Source organism: Carcharhinus amblyrhynchos, chromosome 9 (genome assembly GCF_965287045.1).
Source record: "Carcharhinus amblyrhynchos chromosome 9, sCarAmb.v2.hapA, whole genome shotgun sequence".
In the NCBI taxonomy this organism is placed as follows: Eukaryota; Metazoa; Chordata; class Chondrichthyes; order Carcharhiniformes; family Carcharhinidae; genus Carcharhinus; species Carcharhinus amblyrhynchos.
The window spans coordinates 75,886,585-75,900,449 of NC_137332.1; the positions used below are offsets into that span (position 1 = coordinate 75,886,585).

The following is a 13,865-nucleotide window of genomic DNA, read 5'->3' on the forward strand; positions in this document are numbered from 1 at the left end:
AAGTGTGGAATTCACTACCACAGAATGCAGTTGAGGCCATAATATTGTCTGATTTCAAGAAGAAATTAGAATTTAGCTCGAGAGGCTAAAGGAATCAAGGGATGGGGGTGGATGAGGAGGGGAAGAGGGGCAGTGGGGGTGAAGAGGGGATCAGGATATTGAATTTGATGATCAGCCATGATCAAAATGAAAGGCGGTGCAGGCTCAAAGGACCAAATAGCCTACTCATACTTGTAGTTTCTATGTTTCTATATATATCACGTATTGCACAACACGGAGATATACGGTTAGGATATAGTGTACAATGTGAAACTTTGTGCCATTCTTAATGGTAGGAACCTTTCATCTGCATGTGCCATCAATAAGCACAGTGCTCCTATCGGAATACAAGGAGACACAAATACACAACACATTGCCCAGGGTTCCAAATGTGGACTGTTCATCCAGATTTAATAATCAAAAATTAAATGCCCAAACCTTAGATAATACCAGCAATAAAACAAATACAGATGAGTTTCTGTACACTGTCATTAATTTACAATGGAGCCAGAATCTGTCATTAGAAATATACAAAATGGCAGCGTACCGCACCTTTAAACAGCGTACTGCACCATTAAACAGCGTACTGCACCTTTAAACAGCCACCTGACAATCGAGAACATTTCTACCCTTAAACAAAGATACAAATAATTTTTCACCATGAGTGAAAGAGGCTTTCCCTTTCAGGAGATTTCTGTACTCCAAGTTCCACAAATCCTTGAAAAGTCCTTGCTTTCAAAGAAGTGTTTTGGAGATTTAGGGCCCTGACATCAGAGAGAGTGCACATTGTAAAATGCAGTGACATACTGTGACAGCATTGTACATCAAAGTCATCTAATTAACACAGAACAGCGGAGTGATCGGCCATTTGCGATTCATTACCACATGCATAATCCTGATCTCTATCATAATAGGTGCCATTTCATTGAAATTGAAATAAAGTTTAGTTCAGATTAAGGGGGCACTTGCCACATTCAAGAAGGAGACTGACTACAGCCTTCAAACCAAACTGGTCAGACAAATTCTTGCCATCCATTTTGTTATGATTTATGTTTGCATTTAGACATTGCCCCCTTAAATCAGATATCATTGCATTAATTTTACCAAGCAATCTGTCACTGAGCTTTTCTACCCAGCCTGGGTATTGGCCATCATTAAAGCTTGCTGCACCGTCACACTATCATTAACCTCATGACTCTCCCCATATCCTTTCAGTCCTTCTGTTTTGCAACTGTTCTATGTCTCCGAGCTGTTGCTGCTGCTGCTTTTCCACTCTGACGCCACCGTCTATTCAAGTTCAGGAATGTCCTCGATTTGCAGATGGATTTGATTGACTGAAAATGGGCCGTCCCCAATGCCACACAACAACAGCAACAACAAAATAAAAACCCCACTTACTCTTTAATCAAGTAGTAAAGTTTACTCTTTGGATCAGGGAAAACACAACATAGCTACAACAAAAGATAAAGAATCTGTTTGATTTCTCGTTTTGATTCGGATACATTTTGTCAGGTTTCTTCGGAGCTCTTTGACAAGCTGCGTCAACTGGGGGTCTGAGTGTGTGCGTCCCATTCCGTTTATTTTTCAAAAAGTAGCCTTATCTCCAAAGTAGCCCATTTGAACATCAGTTCATAAGACAGGCAAGTTAACGCTCCAGCTTTCCAGGTTACCTCCAATCTAGCCTTCGCAAAAAGATGAATAAAAAACATCTAGAGGTCTATTGCCCGGCTGAAATGTGACTTTCATAAACTGCTGAGAGCCTTTATCTGATGAGTAAAATCATTTTAAGAAAGTATCTTGCGTAGATGAGGATTGTTTTTTTTTAATGCAGTTATGATCTGGAATGCACTGCCTGAAAGTGAATTTGATATGCACTTGTAAAGGAAACAAATGACAGGGTGATAGGGAAAGGGCAGGGGAGTGGGATTAATTGGATAGCTTTTGCAATGAATTAATATAGGCAAAATGGGCAGAATGGCCTGCTTCTGAGCTGAATGGTGCTGTTAATAACAATACCACTCTTCCTGCTTTTGAACCATCGCTATTTGCATCCCACTGACTTTCTAAATTAGCCATAATTTTATCATATTTAAGATAAAGGCAAAATACTGCAGATGGTGGAATTGAAAAATGCCTGAGAAACTCAGCTGGTCTGGCAGCACCTGTGGAGATTCTCGCTCCACAGATCCTGTCAAACCTGCCGAGCCTCTGCAGCATTTTCTGTTTTTATCATAATTAACTTTTCTTTAACATCTGTAAGGTTCATTTCGCGCATTTAAACAGTTATTGTATTGGCCACATTTTTCGCTTTGCCTTCTTGTCCTTAGGTCAGCAGCAAGGTAGAGAATGGTTAGTATGTAGCGTTGCCCCAGAATGATCTACAATTGCCTGGATGACAAATGGCCTGAGCCAGTCAACTGCTCCACACGTCTCAGGACCCCATCCCTGTCCAAAAACACAAAGAAGATGCCTCTGCGTCCGACTCCAGAGCACTTTGTACCACGACTGGCCTCAGCTAGAAAAAGGAAACTTGACTGAGCAACCACAGCACGCTGGACTTGCATATACAGTAAAAACAATGCCATTGAAAAATATTAGTCCCTCAACACCAATTATTAAAATAATTATACAATGAAAAGAAAATGTAACAACTCACGCCATTTGGTTTCTGTGCCGGTGTTTGCTACAGAAACATGGATCAGGAAGATTATAGGGATAGGGTGAGATTTCTAAACGCCCCCTTGTTAAAAAAAGTACAGACACAACGCATTACTCCCCCACCCGGTTAGTGTTCAAGAAATGTTCACTGTTCCCAATCGGGAGGGAGCCTGGTGTAATATTCCACTTGCATCACAGAGTCCTGGAAATAATATAGGATGATGATATTGGTTGAACATTCAGGCTCATGTTGAAGGAGTCCGTTAGGAAAAGGGCCTCTGCTCATCTTTTTGCTCCCGCGATTCAGTGTTTCCCCCAACACTGATGTACAGATTAAGGATAGGTGCTTGTTGAAGGGGGAAATCCAGAGTTAAATCAAATAAATTTCACACAAAAGAACACCAAAAAGAAAAAAAAATCCCCATTATCAACTCCGGTTGACTCTTGCGTTGTGCTGGGAACGTTGAGTGCGGTTAACTGCATAACTTGGTGGTTTCGTTTTCGATCGAGTTGATGAGTTTGGCGTTGAAGGCCTGGAGGGAGGCTTGAATTCTGACCACCTCACTGGTGGACAACTTCAACCGATGGCGGAGCAAGCAGGTGAAAAGATCTAGGCGCTGGTGGCCATAGGGGGAGAGGCGGTTCACGCGGTCCCTTATCTCCAGCAGCTGCAGCAGGGCGGAATCCTGCGACCCTTGGGTGTATGGGTAGTCCAGCTGCAGGATCAAATCCCGAATGGCGTCAGGGTCAAAGTGCATGCTGTAGCCAAATACCTGGGCGTGGCTGATCTTCATATAGCCCAGGTTTCTGGAGGGGTCGATGAACTCCATCGGCTCATAATACACGCTATCGTTGCTGCTTGACTTGATGCGGCTCCTCAAATAGATGTGGACAGTCTCAAAAAACGTCTTCCATTTGTTGCCCAGCATCAGGGTCCAGTTGTAACACTGCAGAGGCACATCCACTTTAGTCCTCTCCCAGTCTGGGTAGCTGTCCTCATTTACCGGCATGAACCAGCTCTCGGAATGACTGCCTCCAAAAGGGTTCACATAGATAGCCAGCACTGGCTCCAAAGTACTGTTTTTAGTCAAACATATCTGTATTGTCATGCCTAAGATCATATGAACAAAGTTGGTCTTGTACTTGTTGCTCTTCAGAGTGAGCAGCATGCGCTTCCTCCAGGAGGGGTCAAACCAACTGTTGAGACGCACGTCGTTGCTGATGAAGATGGCCGGCACGATGATCTTGCTGTCGCGTTTCTGCAGCAGGTACCTGATCTCCATGTCCCTCAGGTCCTGCTCAGTCTCAAAACCTATGTACTGCTCAGTGGGGTCAGCAACCTCTGGCCGGCAGGCCCCTTGGCCCAGCATGTAGCCCACGTTGCACGCCCCGCAGCGCGTGCGGTTGTCAGTGGCGCACATCACACACGAGGTTCCCTCGCCCACCAAGCAGGGAATGGCCTTCTGGCAGCTCAGCTGGTCATAGGGGCAAGTGCAACTCCTGGTCTCCTCTGAGAATACGCCAGCCAGGCCATTGTCGGTGCAGTAGAGGAATGACTGGATGCGGTTGAGCCAATAGGTCATAGCCCTGCAGAGGAAAACAAAGCCAAAACAACCATCTTACTGAGATGGACATGAAAACACCAGATTGCTTTCCCCCCCAAAGACTCCAAGAACTTTAACAAAAACAACTTGCAGTATTTAGCATCTTCATAGTAGTTAAATATCCTGATGTATTTCAATGGAGCCTTACGAAGCGAAACTTGACACTGAGATCCATAAACAGGTATTGAAGCTTGGTCAAATAGATAGGTTTTAAGAAGTGACAAAAGGGCAGCACGGTGGCACAGTGGTTAGCACTACTGCCTCACAGTGTCAGGGACCTGGGTTTGATTCCCAGCTTGGGTCACTGTCTGTGTTGAGTTTGCACGTTCTTTCTGTGATTGCATGGGTTTCCTCCGGGTGCTCCAGTTTCTTCCCAAAGTCTGAAATTCGTGCTGGTTCGATATATTGGCCATGCTAAATTCTCCCTCAGTGTACCTGAACTGGAGTGTAGCGACTTGGGGATTTTCACAGTAACTTCATTGCAGTGTTAATGTAAGCCTACTTGTGACACCAATAAATGAGCTTTAAAGGGAAAAAAAGATGGAAAGGTTTAGGGAGGAAATGCAGGAATTTAGGGACCAGACAACTTAAGGTATCAAATCTAACTGTCAAAAAACAGAAATTAGGGATGCACAAGTTGCAAGGTCTTGGAAATCTGAAGGCTAAAGATGGATAAAAAAAGATTTAATGTCATTGAGGGATTCAGATACGAGGATGTAAATTTGAACCTATCAGCAGCAGTATTGTTGTGAAGCGGAAGGTCCCAGACTCAACACCTGGTCACAGCAGAGTTCACTGAGGTCAGTTGGAAGGATTTATGATGATATCTTCAGCCATTAGGAAGGGGAAAGATTGGCCAGGGATCTTACCCGCCTATATCCAGAAGGCTTTCTTGGTAGTGGATGTGTGCAGATGCTGAGAGGGAATGGGCCTGGCTTGTTGTTGCCTGAACATACAAGCTGATGATATTGCATTCAACATATGAGGCCACAAACAAAAGTTAGGATGCCTAAGAAGAGGGAAATGCTTGGGGTCAATTAAAAATGCCAAAATTGAGATAAATTGTACAAGAAGCAAGATGTGTAGTTTGAATTGTTATGGGTCAACCATGATATAATTGACTGATGGAACAGGCTGGAGGAGCTGAATGGCCTCTTTCTATTCTTGTGGTCACTTGGCTATGGTTGCCAAAGCTGTCTCTTAACCAGAGTTTGAAGCACACTCAAGAGTCAATGAAGGTAGGCCGAGAGGTGGAGACAATTAGTAGAAAAAAAATAACGGGGTTACTGTAGTTCACATCTATAGTCAAGTGCCGGACTTGCTGAAAGCATAAAATAAACAGTAGTTAAAAGTGATTAGGCACTCTCACCACCCATGGGACATGAATGACTGGCATAAGCAGAAATATCTATTTGCTTTTACATCACATACAATGGATTACTGAAAACCCATGTGTGTATGTCCTCATGCATACACCCATACTCAGATGCAGAAAGACATTTTGCTTCCCACTTCTTAAATACTACTTTATTCTGTAAAACAACAGACTTCCTCCATCGACACACCCTCCCTGAGCCAAACTGACCAGGACGTTCACTGGATTTGCTCAAATCAGCCAGACTGTAGTGGTTGACCTTAATGCCCTGGGACAGAGAAAGGAAAACTGGCCAAGAATCCTCACTTTGAATTGCTGCACAGTAACCTTTGCCTAAAGTGCCTGTGCACTGAGATCAGACATAAACAGGATTGGCTATGGTGCTGACGTGCTGGGAACTTGCTCGGAGGCTTTCCTGATTGACCACTATCATTTTGGTGGAGGGTTGCAGGATTCCGGAGTTCTCTCGGGAATTTCTGCCCACATTAAGGTGTCTGATTGGGTGAATAACCAAGGAAATGCCCAATGTCATGGTTTTGGTGTCTGTCTGTGATTGGTCAGCTGAGGATGCTGGGTGGCATTGCCTCGGAAGAAGGAAAAATCTGGAATGCAAGTCCCACAATCCAGAATATTCAGCCAGAAATAGCTGCATCAGCAAATACAGACTCCCTAAGGAGCTGAAGCCTGTGGTGAAGAGAGTTAAAACCTCCAGTCATCTCACTCAAAGTGGCACAGTGGCACAGTGGTTAGCACTGCTGCCTCACAGCTCCAGGGACCTGAGTTCGATTCATGGCTTGGGTCACTGTCTGTGTGGAGTCTGCATGTTCTCCCTGTGTCTGCATGGGTTCCCTCAAGGTGCTCCAGTTTTCTCCCACAGTCAGAAAGACAATGCTGGTTAGGTGCATTGGCCATGCGAAATTCTCCCTCAGTGTACCCGAACAGACGACAGTAATTTCATTGCGGTGCTAATGTAAGCCTACTTGTGACACTAATAAATGATCTTAAACTTAAACTTATCCCTCTCTTAAGTTGCTTGAAGTATTGGAATACATTTCCCATGCACACACATGCAGGAAAAAAATGCCCATCCAGGAAATGTCCGAACACCATCGGCACTCCTCAAACCCCATCCCATATTCTTCAATCCCCAAAATGTAATGGGTTCAGATCTGATCCCAGGACTTCCATTACAGCCCACCATACTAATCAATGATTGCCTATGTTGCCAAAAAGCACCAGGTATTTTCTGTGACAATCAGCTAAAAATAAATCAGCACTAATGTGTCCTTCACACTCACTGATGATGTTATTAGATACAGGTTGTTTGTTACCTGAGAAACACAGAACTGAGGTTGTAGAATTGCATAAATATCAAATAATCATCTAACTTTCTCTTGAATGCCTCAATTGAACCTAACTCCAAGACACTCATAGGCAGTGCATTCGAAATCCAAACTACTCAATGTATGAAAAAGTATTTTTTCCTCACATCTGTTTTTTCTAACCAATTAGCATAAGTTTGTGTCCTCTGGTTCTTGATCCTTCCACCACCAATGGGAACAGTTTCCCCCTGTTTACCCCATCCAGGCCCCTCATGATTTTGAACATCTCTATCAAATTTGCTCTTAGCCTTATTTTTTTCTCCAAGGAAGAGTCCCAGCTTCTCCAACTTATCTTCATAATTGAAGTTCCTCATCCCTGGAATTATTTGCTTAAATTTCTTTTGCATTCATTCCAACGCCTTCACATCCTTCCTAAAATGGGGTGCCCAGAATATACATGTATACCTCTGGTCCTCTTTAGGGTTGTACCCTTTGTTTTGTACTGTCTCTCCATGTTGTTCCAACCGATGTGTACCACCTCACATATCTCTGCATTGAACTTCATCTGACATATATCTGTCCATTCCACCAAATTGTCTACGTCCTTTTACACTGTCCACCTTGTGGTTCACAATGATTCTAAGTTTTTGTATCATCTGCAAATATTGAAATTGTTGGTCTCAAATGCAAATTTTGAAATTTTCTGTCCCCTGTGCCCACATCTTTTATGCAAATGGTAAAGAACATCATCCGAGCACCAATCTCTGTGGACCACCATTTCCTCAGTTGTGCTAGAATGAATAACAACCTTTAGCCTCCACTCTCCCTTCTATTTTATAGCAAGCTTGCTACCCATCCTGCAGGCTGATGCCTAATTCCACATATCTAATGAAAGAGGAAAAGGAAGCATTTGTCAAGGCTAGGAGGTTGGGAACACATGAAGCAGGTGTGGAATACAAGGAAAATAGAAAGAAACTTAAGCAAGGAGTAAGGAGGGCTAAAAGGGGTCATGAAAAGTCATTGGTCAACAGGATTAAGGAAAATCCCATATACATTTATACAAAGAGCAAGAGGGTCGTCAGGGAGAGGGTTGGCCCACTCAAGGGCAAGGGAGGGAATCTATGTGTGGAGCCAAAGCAAATGGGCAAGGTATTAAGTGAGTACTTTGCGTCAGTATTCACCAAAGAGGAGGACTTGGTGGATGATGATTCTGGGAAGCGTGTGAAGATAGTGTGGGTCATGTTGAGATCAAAAAGGAGGAGATATTGGGGTTCTTGAGAAACATTAAGGTAGACAAGTCCCAGAGCCTGATGGGATATACCCTAGAATACTGAGAGAGCCAAGGGAGGAAATTGCTGGGGCTTTGAGAGAAACCTTTGTATCCTCACTGGTGACAGGGGAGGTCCCAGAAGATTGGAGAATAGCCAATGTTGTCCCTTTGTTTAAGAAAGGTAGCAAGAATAATCCAGGTAATTATAGGCTGGTGAGCCTTACATCAGTGATAGGGAAATTACTGGAGAGGATTCTTCGAGACAGGGTTTACTCCCACTTGGAAATAAGTGGACATATTAGCGAGAGGCAACATCGTTTTGTGAAGAGGAGGTAGTGAGTTTTTCGAGGAAGTGTTGCAGATGATTGATGAGGGTAGGGCAGTGAATGTTGTCTACATGGACTTCAGTAAGGCCTTTGACAAGGTCCCTCGTGGCAGGCTGATGCAGAAGGTGAGGTTGCACAGGATCAGAGGTGAGCTGGCAAGATGGATACAGAACTGGATTGGTCAAAGAAAACAGAGGGTAGTGGTGGAAAGATGCTTTTCTGAATGGAGGGCTGTGACAAGTGGCGTTCCTCGGGGATCAGTGCTAGGACCTTTGCAGTTTGTAATATATACAAATGATTTGGAGGAAAATGTAACTGGTTTGATTAGTAAGTTTACAGACCACACAAAAGTTGGTGAAATTGTGGATACTGATGAGGACCGTCAGAGGATACGACAGGATATAAATCGGTTGGCGACTTGAGCAGAGAGATGGCAGATAGCGTTTAACCCAGGCAAATGTGAAGTAATGCATTTTGGAAGGTATAATACAGATGGAGAAATGTACAGTAAATGGCAGAATTGTATATTAAATACAGAACTGCATATTAAGAGCATTGATAGGCAGAGGGATCTTGGTGTGCGGGTACACAGGTCACTGAAAGTGGCAACACAGTTGAAGAAGGTAGTCAAGAAAGCATACGGCATGCTTGCTTTCATCAGCCAGCCACTGAGTTTAAAAATTGACAAGTCATGTTGCAACTTTATAGAACCTTAGTTGGGCCACATCTGGAATATAGTGTTCAATTCTGGTTGTCACACTACCAGAAGAATGTGTCAAGGCTTTGCACAGGGTACAGAAAAGATTTACCAGGATGTTGTCTGGCGTGGAGGACATTAGCAATGTGGAGAGGTTGGAGAAACTTGGTTTTTCTCACTGGAATGACTGTGGTTGAGGGGTGACCTGATAGAAGTCTATAAGACTATGAGGGGAATGGACAGAGTGGATAGTCAGAAGCTTTCTCCCAGGGTGGAACAGTCAATTTTTAGAGGGCTTACATTTAAGGTGCAAGGGGCAAAGTTTAAAGGAGATGTACGGGGCAAGTTTTTTTACACAGAGGGTGGTGGGTGCCTGGAACTCGCTGCCTGGGGAGGTAATGGAAGCAGATACGAAAGTGACTTTTAAAAGGCATCTTGACAAATACATGAATAGGATGGGAATAGAAGGATATGGTCTCCAGAAGGGTGGGGGTTTTAGCTCAGATGGATAGCATGGTCGGCCCAGGCTTGGAGGGCTGAAGGGCCTGTTCCTGTGCTATAATTTTCTTTGTTCTTTGTATATCCTAATCTTAGTCATGAGTCCACTATGCAGAATCTTACAGATAGCCTTTTGAAATTCCAAATACACAACATTATTTTATTATCCTTGTCTACTCATTCTAATACTCCTGAAAAAATATCAATAAGGTTGGTAAAGCATGGCCTTCCCTTTTGAAATGAATGCTGACAACTCTTTATCATCTTTTCAACTTCTAGAACTTTTTCTACAACACCTTTGAACAAAGATTACATTATGATTACATTAAGCTAACTGATCGAAAGTTGGGATGATCGCAAATCCATTGAGTGGAGAAAATGGTTAAATGGTGAAGGGGCTCAAAGTTGAAGGCAGGATCAGGCTTTTGAATTGGAAGATCAGCCATGATCATAATGAATGGTGATGCAGGCTCAAAGGGTTTAATGGCATCTGACTATCTTTTATCTTTTTAAATATACAAGTAATATTAGTTGTTTACCAGTAGTCTAGTAAATCTCCCTTTCCTAAGGAATAGCATGTTGGAAGTGGATTGTTGGTTTAAGCTCACATTCTTCAATGTGAAGCAATAGAGTCAGAGAGTTTTACGCCATGAAAAGAAGCCCTTCGGCCCAACTTGTCCATGCCGCCCAGTTTTTACCACTAAGCTGGACACAATTGCCTGCATTTGGCCCATATCCCTCTATACCCATCTTACCTTTATAACTGTCAAAACGCTTTTTAGAAAATAAGATTGTACCTGCCTCTACTATTACCTCTGGCAGCTTGTTCCAGACACTCACCATCCTCTGTGTGAAAAAAATTGCCCCTCAGGACCCTTTTGTATCTCTCCCCTCTCACATTAAACCTTGTCCTCTAGTTTTAGACAACCCCACTTTTGGGAAAAGATATTGACTACCAGCTGATCTATGCTCCTCATTATTTTAAACTCTATAAGATCACCCTTCAGCCTCCAATGCTACAAAGAAAAAAGTCCCAGTCTATCTAGCCTCTCCTTATAACTCAATCCATCAAGTCCTGATAGCATCCTCGTAAATCTCTTCTGCACTCTTTCCAGTTTAATAATATCCTGTCTATAATAAGGTGACCAGAATTGCACACAGTATTCCAAGTATGGCCTTACCAATGTCTTGTACAACTTCAACAAGACGTCCCAACTCCTGCATTCAATGTTCTTATCAATTAAACCAAACATATTGAAAGCCTTCTTCATGACTCTGTCCACCTATGACTCCAATTTCAAGGAACTACAAACATGTACCCCTAGATCTCTTTGTTCTGTAACTCTCCCCAATGCTCTCCCATTAACTGAGTAAATGCTGCCCTGGTTCAATCTACCAAAATGCATCACCTCATATTTATCTAAATTAAACTCCACCTGCCATTCATCAGCCCACTGGCCCAATTGATCAAGATCCCGTTGCAATCCGAGCTAACCTTCTTCTCTGTGCACTAGACCACCTATCTTGGTGTCATCTGCAAACTTACTAACCATGCCTCCTGCATTCTCAGCCAAATCATTAACATAAGTAACAAATAACAGTAGACCCAGCACCAATCCCCGAGGCACACCACTGGTCATAGGCCTTCCATTAGAAAAACAACCCTCTACAACCACCCTTTGGCTTCTGTCATCAAGTCAATTTTGTATCCATTTAGATACCTCACCCTAGATCCCGTGAGATTTAACCTTATGCAACAACCTACCATGCGGTACCTTGTCAAAGGCCTTATTAACGTCCATGTAGACAACATCGACTGCACTGCCCTTATCTACCTTCTTGGTTACCCCTTCAAAAACCTTAATCAAATTTGTGAGCCATGATTTTCCACTCACAAAGCCACGCTGACTGTTCCTAATCAGTCCTTGCGTCTCTAAATGCCTGTAGATCCTGTCTCTCAAAATACCTTCCAACAACTTATCCACCACCGATACGAGGCTCAGCGGCCTGTAGTTCCCAGGCTTTTCTTTGCAGCCTTTTTTAAAAAAAGGCACAACATTTGCCACCCTCCAATCTTCAGGCACCCCACTTGAGACTATCGATGGTTCATATACTTCTGCTAGGGGGCCCGCAATTTCCTCCCTAGCCTCCCACAATGTATTGGGATACACTTCATCAGGTCCCAGGGATTTATCTACCTTGACGGGCTTGAAGACTTCTAGCACCTCTTTCTCTGTAATATGTACAGTCCTCAAGACATCAATATTTATTTCCCCAAGTTCCCTAAGTTTCCCAAGTTCCCTATGCTTTTCTCAACAGTAAATATTGATGAGAAATATTCATTTAGGATTTCTCCATCTCTTGTGGAACTGCACATAGATGACCTTGTTGATCCTTAAGAGGCCATATTCTCTCCCTTGTTACTCTTTTGCCCTTTATGTATTTGCTGAATCTCTTCTCCTTTGCCTTATTTGCCAAAACAATCTTGTGTCCCCTTTTTGCCCTCCTGATTTCTCACTTAACTCTACTCCTACACTCCCTATACTCTTCAAGGGACTCACTTGATTTCAGTTGTCTATGCATATCATGTAACTCCTTCTTCTTCTTGACCAGGGCCTCAATAATCTGAGTCATCCAGGGTTCCCTGCTTCTACCAGCTTTGTCTTGCACTCTAAGAGGAACATGTTACCCTGAACCCCGGTTAACACACTTTTGAAAGCCTCCCACTTACCAGATGTCCCTTTCCCTTCCCATAGACTCCCCCAATTAACTTTTGAAAGTTCCTGCCTGATACCATCAAAATTGCCTTGCCCCAATTTCGAATTTTAACTTTTGGGCCAGATCTATCATTCCCCATAGCTGTCTCAAAACTATTAGAATTATGGTCACTGGTCCCAAAGTAATCCCTCACTAACACTTCTGTCACCTGCCCTTCCTTATTTCCCAAGAGGAGGTCAAGTTTTGCCCCCTCTTTAGTCGGGCCATCCACATACTGAATGAGAAATTCCTCCTGAATACACTCAACAAATTTCTCTCCATCCAACCCTCTAATACTATGGCTGTCCTAGTCAATGTTGGGAAAGTTAAAACCCCTACTATTACCACCCTATTTTTCTTGGAGCTTTCTGTAATCTCCTTACTTATTTGCTCCTCAATTTCCCACTGACTATTTGAGGGCCTATAATACAACCCTATCAAAGTGATTTCCCCCTTATTATTTCTCAGTTCTACCCATATAGACTCAATGGCCAAACCCTCAGAGAGTAGGAGGGAGCTAAAAAGGGGAATTAGAAGGGCGAAGAGAGGGCATGAAATGGCTTTGGCTGGTAGGATTAAGCAAAATCCAAAGGCATTTTATTCCTATATTAGAAGCAAGAGAGTAGTTAGAGGGAAAATTGGTCCTCTTAGGGACAAGAGTGGAGAGTTATGTATTGAGTCGGAGGGAATGGGGGAGCTCCTGAATGAATACTTTGCGTCGGTATTCACGAAGGAGAGGGGTTCGGAATCATGCGGTCTCTTGAAGGGAGCTGAGGATCAGTTGCAGGAAATATCTATTACGAGGGAGGAAGTGCTAGGGCTTTTAGGTAGCGTAAGGACGGATAAAGCTCCAGGGCCTGATGGTATTTATCCCAGGCTGCTTAGGGAGGTGAAAGATAAAATTGCTGGGCCTCTGGCGCAAATCTTTGTCTCTCCTTTGGACACAGGTGAGGTCCCAGAGGACTGGAGGGTAGCAAATGTGGTACCGCTGTTCAAAAAAGGTAGTAGGGATAACCCTGGAAATTATAGACCGGTGAGTTTGACATCGGTGGTAGGGAAATTAATGGAAAAAATACTTAGGGGTAGGATGTATGAGCATTTGGAGCGTTGCGATCTGATTATGGATACGCAACATGGCTTTGTTAGAGGGAGGTCTTGCCTTACGCATCTGGTGGAATTCTTTGAGGAGGTGACAAAACCGATTGACGATGGGAGAGCCGTTGATGTCATCTATATGGATTTCAGTAAGGCGTTTGACAAAGTCCCTCATGGTAGGCTGGTAGAAAAGGTTAAGGCGCATGGGATACGAGGCCAGGTAG

The 13,865-nt window shown here is 43.4% G+C and overlaps 1 protein-coding gene across 2 annotated transcripts in view; it reads right to left on the reverse strand.

The window, feature by feature from the left end:
• Positions 1-443: 443 nt before the first annotated feature.
• Positions 444-13,865, reverse strand: part of LOC145347947 (BMP/retinoic acid-inducible neural-specific protein 3-like) — a 171,864-nt gene continuing 158,442 nt past the window's right edge. For both annotated transcript variants that reach the window (XM_080195938.1, XM_080195937.1), the window contains exon 8: positions 444-4,284. In XM_080195938.1, coding sequence (XP_080052064.1) covers positions 3,171-4,284 — 1,114 coding nt within the window. In that variant the 3' untranslated portion in view covers positions 444-3,170. The remainder of the gene's footprint in view (positions 4,285-13,865) is intronic.